We start from the raw sequence: 19,425 nt of genomic DNA, 5'->3' as shown, positions 1-19,425 counted from the left end.
ACAAATAGAGATGGGACAGAACTGGTGAGAACTTCAGGGAGCATTGGTCCAAACGTGTTTTGTCCCCGGGTGGCTTAGGTACGTGCTGCTGCAAAGTTTTATTCACTTCTGTAATAAACAGAAGCAAATCCCATGGGGTGAGCCAGGCTATAATGCCATACATAAAGTTCATAAAGTTTCAGAAGATGAAAAGAGGTGACAATACGGTTTTCATGCAGGCAGAAAACTTGGTGGCAGTGGCATGGCACGATGGCAAATGGGTGACTTGTCTCTCTACAGTACACACTAACAATATATGTGAGAAAATGCAGCAACAGACAATTGAAAAATAGGCATCAAAACAACACATAGAGAATTCAGGCTCATACAACATGCAAGACAGTAACATTTGTCAAAAGTAAATATTGTTGATTTGATATGTTAAACAATTGCTTTGTGTTCTTTTTTAAAAAATGTTAGTTTTTGGAAAAATATTCAGCCCTGGGAGAAAAGAAACAAAAAAAAAATTAGCCCTAAAAGAGTTAAGAGAAAAGAATAACAGATAATTGCAATGTGTATTAATATCAGAATTTCACAGGTTTCTTGTAAACATTATACAATATTCTTAAGCATTTGTATATGAAAATGTAACGGTTAATTTAGAATATGATATGAGAAGTACTGCTATTAACTAGTTCTTTTTCTTAAAGGCAGAGGAACACTGCAAACAGAATAGGTCTGAAAAAGTAGTTTGAAATTCATTGTAGACCTGATCAGAAAATGTAAAAATAGCCCAAATATATTGTGGGAAGTAGTTGGTTTCCCAGAGGGAGCACTTGTGACGTGTGGAAGTTTGTTCCACAGATTAGGTGCAAATAAGAATCATAGGGTCACAGGGTCTTTTGTTTTCTTTTTAAAGTGTCTGGAAAGAATAGGCACACAGTACAGTATGTAGGCAGACCAATTCATAACAGGTGGTTTGCAAAGGAATATTTGGAGAGACAACTGATTGCAGATAGACATGTGCATAGCTGTGACAAAGTTATAGGTTAATACAACAGTTTAAATTGAAAGCTAACAGGTTAGAAAATAAAACTAACGCGGATGTAGCAAGGGACAGAATATATAATCCATTGAACAAAGCTAATGCACGTCGAATAGCTCTGGTGAAGTTTAAAAATTGTCATTGGTTACACAGTAATCATGATCAAGCAGAACATCTAGCAATGTTGGCACCAACGATGTAGCAATGTAGTACTGGCTGTTCTTCTCATCCGGCTTAGTCCTTGTGGTATAGCAGGTCCACGGCTCGGAATAAAAGGCCAGTTTTCAAAGTACTCGATGCTTTGAGTGGGCATGGTAGTGTGGCGGGAGCGGTTCTCGGATGCAATGTTGTACAGGCGTTTCCTTGCTTAAGTGCACAGGTGAGGAATCGTCTGTATCAGTAATTGATGCTAGGAGCTGCTAATCACTGCATCTGTGTCGCGTCCCCATTATATATAGTAAGAACACGAGTTCGGAGGGGAGAGAAAAGAATGGAAAGACGCATTAAGTGGAAGTTAATGGACAGAAAGAAGACAGGAGTTGGAATAAGCTGGCACTTATCCCTGTCCTCCTGCTTCTTCCTGATGATATCTCGGGAGGAATCGCGAGGATGACTCCTGCCGAGCTGCCTGGAGCAGGAGTGATCGCTGTTCTCCGGAATGTCTTCTCATTGGGTGGAGCCTGGATAGGCAACGGTGGGAGGATGTCGCTCTTTCGCTGCGAGGAGCCTGGATGGGCAGCGGTGGGAGCGAGACAAGAATCCAGCAGCTCTCTGCAGAATGCCATGAATCAGGGGGCGGGGCCATGGGCTCGGTATAATGGATGTATGCACCTGTTGGTGTATGTCTCTCCGTGCTGCAAACCCTATGAAGGATAAGCCAGAGAGGCGTCAGTTTGAAGAGGGAAGCACCTGGCAGTGAAAGATTTTTAACGCTCCTGGTGGTATTACGAGGGGGGACCCAAAAATAACCGGAAATATTTTTAAAACGTGTTTAATTTAATTTTCTGTACAAACTACAATTAGTCTCCTTCAAAGTACTCTCCATTGGCAGAAATACACTTATCTAACCGTTTGTTCCATTGTTCGAAACATTTTTTAAATTCGTCTGAAGTAATGCCCATTAATGCTCTGGTCGTTTCTTGTTTTACCTCTTCGACGTCAACAAAACGCCTTCCTTTCAAGTCTTTTTTCATCCAAGGGAACAAAAAGAAATCACACGGAGCTAAATCCGGTGAGTAGGGTGGGTGGTTCAGGGTTGTCATACCATTTCTTGCCAAAAATTGGCGAATGCTGAGAGCAGTGTGAGATGGAGTGTTGTCATGATGAAAGAACCAATCGCCCGACTCCCACAAATCCGGGCGTTTCCTTCTCACACTGTTGCGCAACCTACTTTTACAAAAAAAATTCACTGAACACAAGTAGAACCTTCCAGACTGATGGCACTTGGCAGACTGACTTGTGAGGAGTGTAACTAGATCGCCCTAGCAGCCCAACCACGTACTACAAGTACCAACCTAACAAAAACAAAATTCCGGTTATTTTTGGGTCCCCCCCCTCGTATAACCTCGGTTTTATTGGATTATTTTAACCTCCGTATTTTTCACTGTTTTTTAATGGATAATTTATTTAATGACACTTTGTGATTGCACTGCAGTACTTATTTGAACACTTTTTGATTTTGACTGTTATAAAAGCATTTTTGCACTTTCCCCTTGCTTCGTTGTGGTGTTCTCATTGTCCAGCTCATCTGGTTGCATTACTGACAGTGTTCAGTTCAAGGGCTCCCAAAAGGGAAGTGGGAGTGTGGAGCAAGAACCCACATTGTCACAGCCCCTTTTCCTGCGTACAAAACCAAATTCCAGATGCATTCAGTGTTAGATCACAAAAAATGTTTAACTTTATACCAAATCTTGCTCTTTTTAACATGATATATTGTATCCATGACATCGTGCCCTTATAAGCCATTAGACTTTCGTCGATGCTGATATCATCATGCTCCGGAATGTAAACTCTTTAAAAATTTGCCAAAATGGCCTGCAATATCTCCCAAATTTTCTTCTGTTTTGTTGCTCATCAAAGTCGTCTTTGTTGGCAAGGTGCAGATATTTCATAATCGGTGAAAACCTATACTCAGATGTAATCTCTCCAAAGAATGGAGTTGCCAAAGTTTTATTCTTGGACTAGTACCATCACTGCTCAGGTTTTCCTACAAGTCCTTGCAATATCAATAAGCCTAAAATGGCCCAGATGTCAGCAGCAGCTACAGAAACAGTTCTTTTGATAACATCATCATTAAGAAATAACTCCAGGTAAGTAAATGGTTCATGTCTGTCCACGTTCATTTCTTTCTGGCTGCCCACAAAATCAAAATAAGGTGGTGCTGGTTTATTTGAAGCAAGGTCAACAGAGACCCAAACGTGAGCGTCGCTTTCGGATACATAACAATCATGTTTGGTTTCACTGTCCATTTCAGTTTCACTGAAAACAGATTCACTTTTTCATCATTGCTGATGAGAGGCTCTTCACTGTCACTGCTCATATCACTGTCAAGAGCATTCAACAATTGGGCTGAAATACATTTTTTATGAGACACCATTATTATTAGCCATGCCTACTGGTGAGAGGAGAAGACTTGCCTTATACCCATGCTAGAGTAACTCTTCGGACTAATAATTCTTTTAGCACTGTTTTTACGGCCTAAAAAGCTTGAGTCTAATGCTGATATGATGAACTAACAGCAGCTTACTTAGCATACTAATTACATATAATGTATTATTCATTGTGCAACCTCACAGGGGTTGTAATACTTACAGCATTTGTGAGGTAGAAGTCCTGTGCAAGGTAAACACATTGTGCATGGTGTAGGCAAAACTTGTTTTCCCTATTTATCAGACCTATTTTGTTTAATCCATTAACTAAAATGAGAAGTTTCTGAAGTCTTGTAATGATCCTTCTTCTTTCCTGACCCCAGTTCTGTGATTACTGTATATACCACTAGAGCCTAGCCAGGCAGAAACCAAGAGAGAAGGAAGTCATTGATTTAACGTGACATAATTTGTACAATTCTAATAGCTCACCATTGGTTTTAATTAACTGGGGAATTTTCATATTATAATGTTAGTTTTTGATTATAGGTATATTTAAAAAGTTCAGAAGATGAGAAACGGGGTGCTTACATTTTATGCATGTTACCATAAAATGTGTTACGAAGCAATTGTTTACTTGGGGTGGGGTTTTTGGTAGCTGTGGTTTCTTTTCTAATCCTTTTCTGAGGTCTTTGTCATTCCCCATATATAATATATACTGCTCAAAAAAAATTTAAAGGATCACTTTTTAATCAGAGTATAGCATTAAGTCATTGAAAATTCTGGGATATTGATCTGGTCAGTTAAGTAGCAGAGTGGGTTGTTAATCAGTTTCAGCTGCTTTGGTGTTGATGAGTTTAACAACTTGGACAACAATGAGACAATCCCCAAAACAGGAATGGTTTAACAGGTGGAGACTACTGACATTTTTCCCTCCTCATTTATTCTGTTTTTTCACTAGTTTTGCTACGGTGAGTGTCACTACTGGTAGCATGAGGCAATACCTGGACCCTACAGAGGTTGCACAGGTAGTCCAACTTCTCCAGGATGGCACATCAATACATGCCATTGACAGAAGGTTTGCTTTGTCTCCCAGCACAGTCTCAGTGGCATGGAGGAGATTCCAGGCAACAGGCAGTTAGTCTAGCAGAGCTGGACAGGGCCGTAGAAGGTCCTTAACCGATCAGCAGAACCAGTATCTGCTCCTTTAGGCAAGGAGGAACAGGATGAGCACTGCCAGCAGGCCACTGGTGTGAATGTCTCTGACCAAACAATCAGAAACAAACTTCATAAGGGAGGCCTGAGGGCCGACATCCTCTAGTGGGCCCTGTGCTCACTGCCTGGCACCGTGGAGCTCGATTGGCATTTGACATAGAATACCAGAATTTGGCAGGTCCACTTCTGGCGCCCTGTGCTTTTCACAGATGAGAGCAGGATCACCTTCTGCACATGCAACAGATGTGAAAGGGCCTGGAGAAGCCGTGGAGAAAGTTATGCTGCTTGTAATATCGTTCAGAATGACTGGTTTGGTGGTGGGTCATTGATAGTCTGGGGAGGCATATCCATGGAGGGATGCATAAACCTCTACAGGCTAGACAACGGCACCTTGACAGCCATTAGGTATCGAGATGAAATCCTTGGACCCATCGTCCGACCCTATGCTGGTGCAGTGTGTCCTGAGTTCCTCCTGGTGCACGACAATATCTGGCCTCATATGGCGAGATTATGCTGGCAGTTCCTGGAGGATGAAGGAATTGATACAATTGACTGGCCCCCACGCTCACCTGACCTAAATCCAATAGAACACTTCTGGGACATTGTTTCAGTCCATCCGATGCCACCAGGTTGATCCTCAGAGACTCTAGTTGCTCAGTGATGCCCTGGTCCAGATCTGGGAGGAGATCCCCCAGGACACAGTCTGTCATCTCATTAGGAGCATGCCCTGACGTTGTCGGGCACGCATACAAGCACATAGGGGCCATACAACCTACTGAGTGTGATTTTTGAGTTACTGCAATGAAATTTCAGCAAAATGAACTAGCCTGCTACATAATTTTTTCACTTTAATTTTGGGGGTGTCTTTGAATTCAGCCCTCTGTAGGTTGATAATTTTCATTTCAATCAAACGATGTGGCATCCTTTCATTCCTAACACATTACCCAGTCCATATCAGTATAGATATCCAGCATGATTTTTTTCCCCATTGAGATCTGATGTGTTTTCAAAGTGTTCCTTTAATTTTTTTGAGCAGTTAGGAGGTCTAAATGACCTGGGTCACCTAGGTATCGGCTCAAAGATGTGCCTGCCTGTAATGGACAGCAGACTGCCAAGATTCTTTAGCGTTCTTATTAAAAATCAAATTAATTTACAATCAGGGTAATGTCTTCAGATGAATCAGTGTGTTGGTTAAACAGATGAACAAGATAAAGTTAAATGATTACATCTGCTCACAGAAACATTTTCTCTTCTGTGACATTGAATGCTGTGGAATCCAGTACTATTAATTCAATGGGGTGTCTATAGTAACAAAATACCAGTAAATGTTCGCTTACAATTTGATTAAGTGCTGACCTTTGAAGCCAGTACTGTAGTAGCCTTTGCCAAGTTTCAGTGTACTTGCATTATTTATCTTTTAGAAAAAAATGCATTGCTTCTTACCTATATTTACATATCAAGTTTAATCTTGTATAAAATGTGAGTTTTATTATTACTTTTTATAACCATTAGCACTTAATATTGGGTCCTTATATAGCAGGACTTTGTATTATTATGGAGTTGTTTTCTGTGAGGATTAATTGATTTACTTGAGTATATTCTGCATATTCTTTCATTGTTAAAGCTTATGTGTTAGCGTCACTAGAATTTGTTTTTGTAATTTTTTATAATGAACTTTCATTTCTCAAAAAAGTGTTTGCATTTCAAAAATGTACAGTAGCAAGTTATAATGTAAATGTCACTATGCAAATATTACATTAATAAAATTATTTACTTTTGTACTATTCAAAAAAATACTTGCAAATAAACTGACATTTATATTTTGATGTTTGTGCTGCTATTTGTTTTTCCTGAGTGATTGATAGACATACTTTTTTTTTTTTTTTTAGGCTTTGATTGAAAATTAAAAAATATATATATACTTATTTTTTTCTTTTTTCTTCCACAGGTCTGTAGCCAACTCTGAAGGAACCTTGATAGCACTGGCAGGAAGGGGGTCACCTGGTAGGGGTCAAAAGATTAAAGTCTGTACCACACCTTCATCTGGTCATGCTGCATCTGTTATGGACTCAAGCAGCAGATTGGCTGTAACAAACCCCTCTTGGGCAGGTGACACTGCCCAACTCACCACCACCACGTTTTTCTCGTCCACATCCACTTCCTCTAAACTTAATAAGAAAACCAAAGGTCTTATTGATGGCCTTACAAAGTTTTTTACACCGTCGCCTATTGGCCGCAGGTCCCGTGGCGAAATAGTAGACTTTTCAAAGCACTATCTCCCAAGGAAAAAAGGCCCCCAGAAGCAGTCATACACTTCTCATTCCAGCATGGTGGCTACAAGTATCACCCAAAAAATAAACTCGCCTATCAATGCACACCCACCTCCCCCTGTATTACCTGGACAGAGTCCCAGTTCGCAGAAATCCAACAATTCCACTTCTGCTAACTCACCCCAGAGCTCTTCCAGTCAATCTAGTGTTCCTTCTCTTGGTAGCCTTCCTAATAGTAACCAGCTTAAGGGACTTTTTGATGGACTTTCTCATATCTTTACCGCTCAGGGACAGTCTCGAAAGAAGGGACATCCTAGTTATGCACCTCCCAAGCGTATGCGCCGTAAAGCGGACCTGTCTTCCACATCAAAATCTCTTTCTCGGCTGCATGGAAAAAAAGAGATAAAAAATAGGTTAGTTTCCAGTTCCTCATTGTCATGTTGGGGAATGTCAAGAGGACGCACTTTTAAGGCCGCTCATTTCAAGCGAACTTTCTTGAAAAAACACAGGATGCTAGGCAGAGTAAAATATAAAATGACCCCTCAAAAGGGGACCCCCACACCAGGGAAGGGGAGCTTGGGAGACGGAAGAATTATTCCTGATCGGGATCATGGTAAGCAAAAGGTCAAACTTCCAACCAAACCTGCATCCCGTCCAATAGATGATTTTAATCTGTTACATCGGCCTTGGACTTTAATTGTTGCTTCGCTTTATTAGGAAAGTAAACAAACTTTCCTTGTTTTTCTAATGCTGATTAACAATTGTTTTTCAACTAATTCTGTAGCAACATAATTTTATCTTTTTCCCCCTCCTTTTTTTCTTTTGCGTCTGTAGTGGCATTAGGATCCCAAAATGCTTCCATAAGGGCTTTGTCATAGTGCATGGCCTGCAAACTTCATCTTGCTCCCTTGCTCTATCCCTGCCACTTTCTTTTGTAGTAGTTTAGCCATTGTCTTAACAGCAGGTTCAGCAGGCCTCTCCATCCTACATTTGCCTGTGCTAGAAAGCTTTTCATAATATATTTTCATTCTCGCTCCGCTTCACCAAAAAGATCTTGCCATTCTGATTCTACACTGTGCATGTTTCATATCTATAATAAAATAATATTGTTCACTTTAAGCAGTGCTGTTATTACAATTTATTACACAAATAAAATGTTGATTATTTTTTAATGTTTTGTTTTTCTGTTTTATGATTTAAAAATCATAATTGAGTGTGTGTATGTGTGTGTATATATAAATATAAAATTAGAAAATGGAATGGACATAATAGTATTCCTTTACTTCTTTAGTTTCCAATACTGTGAAACTTAGTATAATAATTTTACTGTGAATCTTAGCACTGTAAGATGATTCTATACTTCGGACAGGCAACCCTAAAATCATTAACTATTTGTTGAGCAAAAATTCATACTAGAAAATGAGTTGAGTGTTTAGCTTATGCTTACGAGAAGTATAAGAATTTAGATATCAACTTGATCTTTGTTTTACATGTATGGATACAAAAGCATGGACAATGTAAACACAGTTGCTCTTAAGTATCAATTTTTTCAAATTAGATTTTTTCCATACATTCAGTTATTCAATGGAAAAATATTAACTCAAGTTAAGGTCCCATTTTTATCTAAAGTCTTTTTAAAAATGTTAGTGTTTGGAAATTAAAATTGCTGTTACTGAAATAAATTTGTTCGCTGGAACATCAGCTAATCGAAATTTTATCATTTTTTGTTTATATGTTTAAAAAAATAGCAGTGCAGGCCATGGTTTCAATTGCAAAGTTATTGAATGGAATACAAGTTGAATTATTAATGCTATATTAATGTGAAGGACCACAATCAAGTTGTTTTGTTGTTTTTTAAGGTTTTCAAAGCAGATACAGAAACGTATTCATAGATCTGGGTTATCAGTTCATAAATGTGTATTAATAATCATAATAATCAGTTGTGGTAACTCTCAAATCTGAGAAGAATGGCACTGTAGATATAGTAGTGCTGGTTTTCAGACTCAAGTACTGGTACTGAAGCAAATAATGGATAGATAGCTAGCTGCCCATAACTCCATTCTACCCTCACACCTCCCAACCTAACCTGGTTGCTTACTCATAAGCCCACCTGATATATTGCATAAACATGTGTTGCGCCACATAAATGCATGCCTCCCTACTTTGCTATAAGCTACAGTTTCCCTTAGAATTCTCCAGTGTGTCAAAATGTGTCTACATCGTGTCAAAGAGAAGGGGGAAGGTGGTTTGTTCACTGTGTACTCTAAACCAGGGGTGTTGAACTCCAGGCCTGGAGGGCCACAGAGGCTGCAGGTTTTCATTCTAACCCTTTTCCTAATCAGTGACCAGTTTTCACTGCTAATTAACTCCTTCCTTTTCCCTTCACTTTAATGACCTTGATTTTAAGAATTCACTCCTCTGAATTTATTCTTTTCTTCATTAAATGACAGCCAAAAAGAAATGAGATGTGAAATGAGCCATCAGATGACCAGCTAAACTGGGATTTCAAACTGCAACCAATCTCTTAACACTAGAATTACCAGAGCCTACGAAAAAACTCGTAGATCCGGCCCACCTTAAATCGCTTCTTAAAACCCTTCTCACCTCTCCGCCAGCGTCTTTTGTCATCTAAATGTACTGATAAAGACAAGCTGCCAGCAGCCGGCTATTCCATCCCCCCCAACGACTTAGAACGTAAACAAGCTTTTCCCAGCTCATGCCTTGATTGATTATCTGGGAGTGAAGTGGAGTTTTAGAGTAGAAATAATAAATTGTTATTTGCAACACACGCATTTCATATGTGTTGCATTTCTACAGTAATCTGTGTAAACACATTGTTAAAACAGAAACGGTTTACAATATTCTAGTAGCAAATGACAAAATGTAGGCATAAACTATATAATGTATGAAGCCTGAAGTCCAAATATCAAAGAAACACTTTCACAAAAGGTACAAAAAAAAAAGCCACCGCCAAAAAAACCCGTCTTAGTGTGCGACTTTGACACGCATTAGCTATCACTGCTTCCGTAGCGTAACAGTATCAGTCGCTGACTAGGAATCCAAAGGTTGTGAGTTCGATCCTGCACAACTCCATTTTGAGAAGTGTTCTTATTTTCACTATTTTAGAATAAAAAGATACATTTGATTTCAGTCTGTAATAGCCAGTGTAATTTATGATATTTGTAAAGGTTAGCTTTATTTTTTTTTTAAATTCACTTTTCATTGTCTCAGTCGAGTTCAGGATACTTCCCTACCGCCCCCTACCTGACACTGCTGTTTTCACATAAAGACGCTCTATAGTTCTGCAGTGTATCATGATACATACGACCACGTGTTTTTTTCCCCCAATATTGCCAGTCCCCACGTGTTGCTGTATGCTGTTTTTTTTGTACTCCCGGACATGCAGAGGAAAGCCTAGTGTAGAGCAGTAACTTCAGCGCTATATGCAATCATCAGACACTCCCCATCTGATACTGCTGTTTTCACATAAAGACGCGCTAAAGCTCTGCAGTGTACTGAAGTGTCTGCATGCACTTTTCGTGGCATTATATGTGTATTTTTTGAGCATGCCCATGTAGCTCAAACACAGGAACATATGTTGATGTAAAAGTATAACAAAACAGGTGCACTTTTATTCAAGACTATGACCGAAGAAAAAAGAAAGCAAGTTACAGTAGGCGGTTGATATGACAGCTTGCGTGGTGCAATGCTAAGAACTGCTGATTTCCATTCTATGCTATATAACTGTTAACATTTGAATCTGATGATTGCATATATTCAGTGTGCGCAAGAACATGCAGGTGGCCAGTTGCTGCGTGCTACAATGCACATTTTAAAAAAAGAAAGAGACAAATATATGTGACGTTTTGAAGAAATCATTTTATGACGCGAATATTACCAATCAGAAAACATCGTCGAAGTAATGCAATATTATTTGAAAACGAACAGTGTCAGATCGGGTGTGAAGTTATACTGGCGCTGTTTGAGTCAGATCAGAAGCTGAATAAGCAGAAAAAGCTACTGTTCTGACTCTAAGTAAAAAAGCATGAATTAATCAACAGAAATAACCGCGATTGACATTTTAAAGATAACGATTTACAGTGCATACCAATTTATAAATTCAATGTCCGTTTGAGGAAAAAAAAAAAACACTTTCTTCAAAGCTGGGAATCGAACTCGCGTCTCTGTAGCACGACAGGGCTGTTGTGCCCCAAGTCAGCAAACCGTAGCGTTAAGCCACGGAAGCTGTTGTATCATCCTTGAACCTTTTGTGAAAATGTTTATTTGATGTTTGGACTTCAGGCTTCACAGATTCTATAGTTTATGCCTACATTTTGTAACATTTATTACTAAAATATGAAAAAGTTTCTGTTTTAGCAATGTGTTTACACAGATTACTGTAGAAATGGAACACACATGAAATGCATGTACAGTAATCCCTCCTCCATCGCGGGGGTTGCGTTCCAGAGCCACCCGCGAAATAGGAAAATCCGCGAAGTAGAAACCATATATTTATATGGTTATTTTTAGAATGTCATGCTTGGGTCACAGATTTGCGCAGAAACACAGGAGGTTGTAGAGAGACAGGAACGTTATTCAAACACTGCAAACAAACATTTGTCTCTTTTTCAAAAGTTTAAACTGTTAGAACAAAGCAAGCAGTCAAAAAAAAAATCAATAGGGCTTTTTGGCTTTTAAGTATGCGAAGCACCGCCGGTACAAAGCTGTTGAAGGCGGCAGCTCACACCCCCTCTGTCAGGAGCAGGAAGAGACAGAGAGAGAGCCACAGAAAAACAAAGTCAAAAATCAATACGTGCTCTTTGAGCTTTTAAGTATGCGAAGCACCGTGCAGCATGGCCTTCAGGAAGCAGCTGCACACAGCCCCCCCTGCTCACACCCCCCTACGTCAGCGCAAGAGAGAGAGAGAAAGTAAGTTGGGTAGCTTCTCAGCCATCTGCCAATAGCGTCCCTTGTATGAAATCAACTGGGCAAACCAACTGAGGAAGCATGTACCAGAAATTAAAAGACCCATTGTCCGCAGAAACCCGCGAAGCAGCGAAAAATCCGCGATATATATTTAAATATGCTTACATATAAAATCCGCGATGGAGTGAAGCCGCGTAAGGCGAAGCGCGATATAGCGAGGGATCACTGTATTCCAAATAGCGATCTATTATTTTCATTCTAAAACTCCAGCAGTTCAGTCACTCCCAGATAATCAAACAAGCCATGAGCTGGGAAAACTTAGTGAACATTCTGCGACGGTGGGGGATGGAATAGCCGGCTGCTCCTCTTAATCGGCACATTTAGAAGACAAAAGAGAGGTGAGAACGGTTTTAAGGTGGGCCGGATCTACGAGTTTTTTCGTAGAGTCTGGTAATTCGAGTGTTAATGAGAAGCAGATTCTTGCCGTTAATTAAACCCATTATTTAATTCCACGTCTTGTTGCTGCTGTTGTTCTGCCACAGCAGACATTTCCAAAACTGTTGATTTTTCTGTTTTTCCAAGAATATCATCAAAATGTTTTAGTGACCTGAGAGATCAACCTTACCAAGACCATCACCTTTCATTATTTTCAGATATTGTGTGATGGGCACAGTTGAGGTGGTCATGTGGCGGTTTGTTTTGTGTCTCATTGTTTGGCTGCTAATTAAGGAAAAGGAGACCACAAAGGGATCTGAGTCAAGTTAATTAAAATTAAGGCAAAAGAAGTTAATTAGCAGCAAAAACTGGTCACTAATGAAGAAGATGGTTAGAATGAATACTTGTAGCCACTGCGGCCCTCCAGGACTGGAGTTCGACACCCCTGCTCTAAACCATGTGATGAGGAGAAGGTGGTTTAGGGGGAATTGTCGCACAAAGAGGCTACATCCACAGTACCATGTTTTCATTTAAAAGTTTTTAAACCAAAACAATTTCCATTCATACCTGCATTTTGACATTATTTTCAAAAGGATCCCTGTCCATAATGAAACATGAAAGCCATGACATAGACCCTCACTTATATTGTGCGTTCGCACATTGGGGGGAAACACCGTGAAGGAACTGTGCAGTGAAAACTTTAGTGCCCCATGAAAATCAGTTTCCCCGTGTGCTTTGTGCTGTCAAAAATGTCAATAGGCATAGGACTTGGATAGCGCCTTCACAGGATAGGAAAAAGGCATTTTTAAGGAGCTGCGGCGTATTGTCCCAGTGACACGTTAATGCCCTATTTACAGTTAATAGTAACAGTCTTTAGATCATGTGGTAGTTGTCTACAAATTTTAAAGTGAAACTTGAACAAAAAAAGCTAAACAGTTTATAAAAGTAATAAACGTTGGTTGGAGACTGTCAATGGAGTTATTTAAAATCTAATTTATCAAATACAATTTACTGTAGATGCATACAGGTAAACAGCACATCAGCCACCATGGAAAGCAACTCTCTTATGCCTGCCATGTTGGATTATTTCCTCTTTGACAATCTAGTGCTATAGACTCTTCACCTCGCAAGCTCGGCAGTCAGGTTCTCCTGTCTGTCCCTTTTTTTTAATACACATCTTTTTCTGTCAGTTTTCTCATACTGAAAATGTAGTAGGCTGCAAGGTGAAAGTTGAGAAAAACTTTTTTTCGTGCCACATGATGAAGGCTCTCAGTGATGCGTCCGTGGCATTGGTTCACATCTGCAATAAAAAGTACGATAAGTAGTGGCAGGCATATTGTTTGGCACAGAATTCACACTTTTGTTATTATACTACATGATCGCGTGGTGACCCATAGTTTAAGAAACACTGATCTAGTGTGTCATAAAGGGAAAGTGGAGTCTACAGTGCGTCACAGAGCGGAAGTACAAAGAGCTGAACACAAATTCTTTTTAAACTACTTTTTGCTGCTAGTATTCCTGGTACCATACCGTTTTAACAATTTACGTTTTTCTGTACTTTTTTGGTGGTACTTTCAGTGCCAGTATACCGAGCAACCCTTTTTTTTTTTTAATAATATAACTTTGTTACATTTGTTGTTTTCAGACAATTTTCTTCTTTAACTGTATTGATTAGCATTATCCTGGATTCTTTTTAATTTTGAGAGCTATTTATTTTCTCTGTTTCAAGAAACTACATGTGATCTGTATTGTCTGCTATTAAGCACTGAAACTTAAACAGGCTGCTTGTATGTACTGTGGTCAGATATTCTAAAACTGTTTGCCAGTTTTACTGTTTTGCTGTAAGTAAAGGCTTCAGGCAAATATTTAATAATGAAATCTATACATAAAACAATTTAATTTATTGTAATGTTTCTAGTCTTTACATAATATGTATCTAGCTTTGTTTAAGGCTCAATTCTCCCATAATGGAGTTTATTTTATAAGTCCATTTCAAAGTTGCTGATTGCAACTGTTTTTTAAAAAAAAAAAGAAAAAGTTGACTGCCTTTTTGTTTTCTGTTTCTGTTTTAGCTTTTGTATATTTAACACTTTAATCTTTCTAATGGCAGATAACAATGGCAAGAAAAAACTAAAGACAGAGAACAGCGGTGTGTGTATAGTCAACACCAAGGACAATGTTACCGAAGAGGATGTAGAGATGTTTAAAAAAGCTCAGAAACTTTCAGAAGAGGTAATTAATTAATAATTACCTAATATGTGCTAGCTTCTAACCATATGAGTGTCCATTAACGCATATTATGCAACCAGTTTTGGATAGCAAGTTAGCAGTGTGGCATAGTGGTTAAAGCTCTGGAGTTCAAACACTGAGTCTGTGGGTTCAGATCCTGCTACTGACTCTGTGTGACAATGAACAATTCATTTCCCCTGTCTGTGCTTCAATTGGAAAAGTAAAAGAAATTAAACTAATTGTATCTTGAATGATGCAAGTCTGATAGATAGATGAGTCAGCCAAATAACAATAAGAAAATGGGTAGATTTGTTTAATTTCAAAATTTAGCACAGTCTGGTGCAGACTACTGTAATTAACCTTTACAGCAAGTTCCTCATCAAGTAACATACAATGTACTGTGCCAATGGTTATAGCCTCCAATTGTTGTAGGATGAAAAACTCCGCTTTAGTGGGGTCAGGTGATCTTAACTTCAATTTTAGAAATACAATATGTGGGGATTGAGTTTTTACCTTTTTAAATAAAGTTAAATAAACAAAACAGCACCTAGGTCCCAGTTACAACTGCAAAACACAACATGCTTATGAAGAGTGATTTAAATAGCTTTTGTCATTCTACGGTTTTGATTTTGTATATGGTTAAAAGTTCTGTGTTCTAAAATACATTTAGTACAAGTTACTAGCATTTTTTTTCCCCCAAAGTTTACCTTTCTCGTGTCAGAACCAAGCAAATCTGAATGTTAAAAATCATAAGGTCCAATATCTTGTTGTTCAGTGAATTTCTAATTCTACAGAGCAAGTTGAAGGTTAGGCATATTATCTTCTGTACACAGTTTACATAGCCCCCTTTTCTCGATATGTAGGAGGGCAAGATTAGGTTGTACTCAATCTTTATTCTTTATTCACTTATAAAGAAAGATATTACTATGCTAAATTTTTAGCTGTGTTCTGAAAGTAGTTAAATACATATTTCTTAAAATAACAAGTTTCAGTCTTGTCTGTTTAAAATTAAGATGAACATATTAAAATTATGAGCTTACTGATGCTTCTCCTCCCCCCTTTAACCTTGCTTTTGGTGGAAAGTTTGTGTGCAACTTTCATATTTTTTTTTTTATATAATGAACATTGCCCAAGGATTAAATTTGGTTCTTACCTTGAACAGGGTGGACAGCTGCATGTACCTTCCTGACGTCAAACTTTACTATTAAGCCTTTGTTTTGTATCCCTTATCTCATTGGTTTTCCACCCTCTTCACCCCTTTTTGGCTCTCAATTGAATTCCGTCTAACTTTGCTGCTATCTTTCAGATTCTTTGAAGTTGAGCTCCAACAAATTTGGTTCTGTTTTTTCATTTTATTCCAGATTTACTGTTGCATTATCACAGAATTTGTGAGAGTTACCAGGTGTATTTACTAGGTTCATCTACTTCCACACTTGAAGATTAACTGCAGACACACACACACACACACACACACAGCAATCATATCCAGACAAAGTATTGAGTAGTGCCAGTTGCCAGTCACTTAGCAATGTTTCAGATAGGTTTCTTTACTTGGGGGATCACTATCACCAGCACTTACAAACATGTGGGAGTCCTCGCAAACTCTTTTGGTTATATACCACTTACCAACCAGCCAATTTCTTACTTTTACCACAATTATTCTAATTATTGAGGAGAGGCCTTGTAGCCTTGATTAACCCTGTGGGCAGGAATGCAGCACTCTTCCCACACTATGTGGCTTTTTACTTTCTCGTATATTAAGTATAGGGAAAGTATTGGAATCCTCCAAAATTCCATTTCGAGATTTTGATGAATCTCAACATTTCAGACCTCCCAGAATCCGAAGATACCATTTTTTGGAATTATGTCTGTGTGTGTTTAAACACGATAACTTGCGTACACTTCCACTTAGGTCAGCCAAATTTTGCATACACGTATTAGGTACAAAATTTAGATTTCTGTCAACTTTTGGGCTACAGTTAGGTCCATAAATATTTGGACAGAGACAACTTTTTTTCTAATTTTGGTTCTGTACATTACCACAATGAATTTTAAATGAAACAACTCAGATGCAGTTGAAGTGCAGACTTTCAGCTTTAATTCAGTGGGGTGAACAAAAACGATTGCATAAAAATGTGAGGCAACTAAAGCATTTTTTTAACACAATCCCTTCATTTCAGGGGCTCAAAAGTAATTGGACAAATTAAATAACTGGAAATAAAATGTGCATTTCTAATACAGTTGACCCTTGACTTACAAACTCAATTCGTTCACGAGGGCTGGTTGTAACTCAAGTTGGTTGTAAGTCAAGACTGTTTTTCCCATCTATATATATATAAAATCCCTGTGTGCGTCCAGATGTCCGTGTGTGGGTGTCTTCTGGTGAAGTGCACATGCGCGGGGCACGGTGCGATGCGCGATATTACTGTCGAGAGAAAGTTAGAGGCGTTCTACGGAAATACAAACCAGTATTACTGCGAGAGGAAATTAAAGGTACACAATACAGTGACGCATATTACAGCCACATACAAGCCAGTATTACTGTCAGAGGAGATTAAAGGCATATTACCGACGCGCACGCCTGTATTACCGCCAGAGAAAATTAAAGGTATATTACGGACGTACAAGCCAGCGGACGTACAAGACAGAATCCTTCAATAAGGGCGCGCATAAAAAGGCGAGCCTCAAAAGGGCGACCTCAATTGGGCGCAGCGAATAAAGGCGTGCGTAGATAATTTAGTCGCCCTTTTGAAGCTCGCCTTTTTGTGCGTGCCCTTATTGAATAGAGTCGTACAAGACAGTATTACTGTCACAGAAAATTAAAGACCCACAATACACGGCGGCAGCCCACGAAGAACGGTCAGCTCAGCAAGTAAACATCAACAAAAGAAAGGCTGAAAGAGAGAAAAATACAACCAACAAAAGAATGAGGTCAAAGTCTCTTGCCATTTAATATAGACTGTTCCTACTAATGTTTATGCACTACTGTTCTAGCGCCCGTTATTGTAACGGGCCAAATGACTAGTAAGAAATAATGGAAATGCCCTTAATATGTTCCGAACCGCCCACAGCAACACTTACTTGACTTTTTTTAATAGAAAAGGGTTGTATAACGTGCATAATTTACCAAAAAAACGAATAATTTTTCTATTGTACTAACCAAAAAGTTATAAAAAGTGCCTAGCCTACCAGAAACAACAATTTCATACTGTACTCACCATTTAAGTTGACATCTTTGGCTTGCAGGAAGGAAGGAGGAGGAGAATGAAATGGAAGGTGGTTATTGCTTGGAAGGAGTTTCCTTTAAACAAATCTTTTCTTTGTAAAATTGTCGAGATGGTGGATTTCGACATGCTGTACATATTAGCGAGATCAGTCACACGAACACCACTCTCATATTTCCACACAATTTCATTCTTCGTTTCGATTGTGATCGCTTTCTTTACCTTCGCTTCCTTCCTTAGCAATTATCGAAATAAATTATATACATCACTGCACTGACCAAAATTACGTCCACAAAGATATGTACAGTATCTGGGCTCCGACTGACTCTTACAAATGCTCTCAGCTGTTTGTTTACAATCGCACAAGCGGATACATGTGACCGCATTCGGTTGTAATGTTGGTCGTAATTCAAAACAAAAATTTTGGTCGTAAAGCAAGTTGTTCACATGTCAGGCCGGTCGTATATCAAGGGTTGACTGTACTTGGTTGAAAACCCTTTGCTGGCAATGACAGCCTGAAGTCTTGAACTCATGGACATCACCAGATGCTGGGTTTCCTCCTTTTTAATGCTCTGCCAGGCCTTTACTGCTGCGGCTTTCAGTTGCTGTTTGTTTGTGGGCCTTTCTGTCTGAAGTTTAGTCTTCAACAAGTGAAATGCATGCTCAATTGGGTTAAGATCAGGTGACTGACTTGGCCATTCAAGAATTTTCCACTTCTTTGCTTTAATAAACTCCTGGGTTGCTTTGGCTGTATGTTTTGGGTCATTGGGCGGCGTTTCATGATACAGATGGACAATCAATTTGACTGCATTTAGCTGGATTTGAGCAGACAGTATGTCTCTGAACACCTCAGAATTCATTCGGCTGCTTCTGTCCTGTGTCACAACATCAATAAACACTAGTGTCCCAGTGCCACTGGCAGCCATGCACACCCAAACCATCACACTGCCTCCACCGTGTTTTACAGATGATGTGGTATGCTTTGGATAATGAGCTGTTCCACGCCTTCTCCATACTTTTTTCTTGCCATCATTCTGGTAGAGGTTGATCTTGGTTTCATCTGTCCAAAGAATGTTTTTCCAGAACTGTGCTGGCTTTTTTAGATGTTCTTTAGCAAAGTCCAAACTAGCCTTTCTATTCTTGAGGCTTATGAGTGGCTTGCACCTTGCAGTGCACCCTCTGTATTTACTTTCATGCAGTCTTCTCTTTATGATAGACTTGGATATCGATACGCCTACCCCCCGGAGAGTGTTTTTCACTTGGTTGGCTGTTGTGAAGGGGTTTCTCTTCACCATGGAAATGATTCTGCGATCATCCACCACTGTTGTCTTCCGTGGACGTCCAGGTCTTTTTGCGTTGCTGAGTTCACCAGTGCTTACTTTCTTTCTCAGGATGTACCAAACTGTAGATTTTGCCACTCGTAATATTGTAGCAATTTCTCGGATGGGTTTTTTCTGTTTTCACAGCTTAAGGATGGCTTCTTTCACCTGCATAGAGAGCTCCTTTGACCGCATGTT

General features: G+C 39.2%; 1 protein-coding gene across 3 annotated transcripts in view; it reads left to right on the top strand.

Moving 5' to 3' along the window:
* Positions 1-19,425, top strand: part of kat6b (K(lysine) acetyltransferase 6B) — a 186,998-nt gene that overhangs the window by 122,174 nt on the left and 45,399 nt on the right. For 2 of the 3 annotated variants that reach the window (XM_051922955.1, XM_051922954.1), the window contains exons 7-8: positions 6,773-7,707; positions 14,566-14,687. In XM_051922955.1, the coding sequence (XP_051778915.1) occupies positions 6,773-7,707; positions 14,566-14,687 (1,057 nt within the window). The remainder of the gene's footprint in view (positions 1-6,772; positions 7,708-14,565; positions 14,688-19,425) is intronic. The other variant, XM_051922956.1, reaches the window with a different exon arrangement.

Source organism: Erpetoichthys calabaricus, chromosome 2 (genome assembly GCF_900747795.2).
Source record: "Erpetoichthys calabaricus chromosome 2, fErpCal1.3, whole genome shotgun sequence".
Lineage (NCBI taxonomy): Eukaryota > Metazoa > Chordata > Cladistia > Polypteriformes > Polypteridae > Erpetoichthys > Erpetoichthys calabaricus.
Note: the sequence above shows the minus strand (reverse complement) of the source record. Positions and strands in the feature narration are given on the sequence as shown.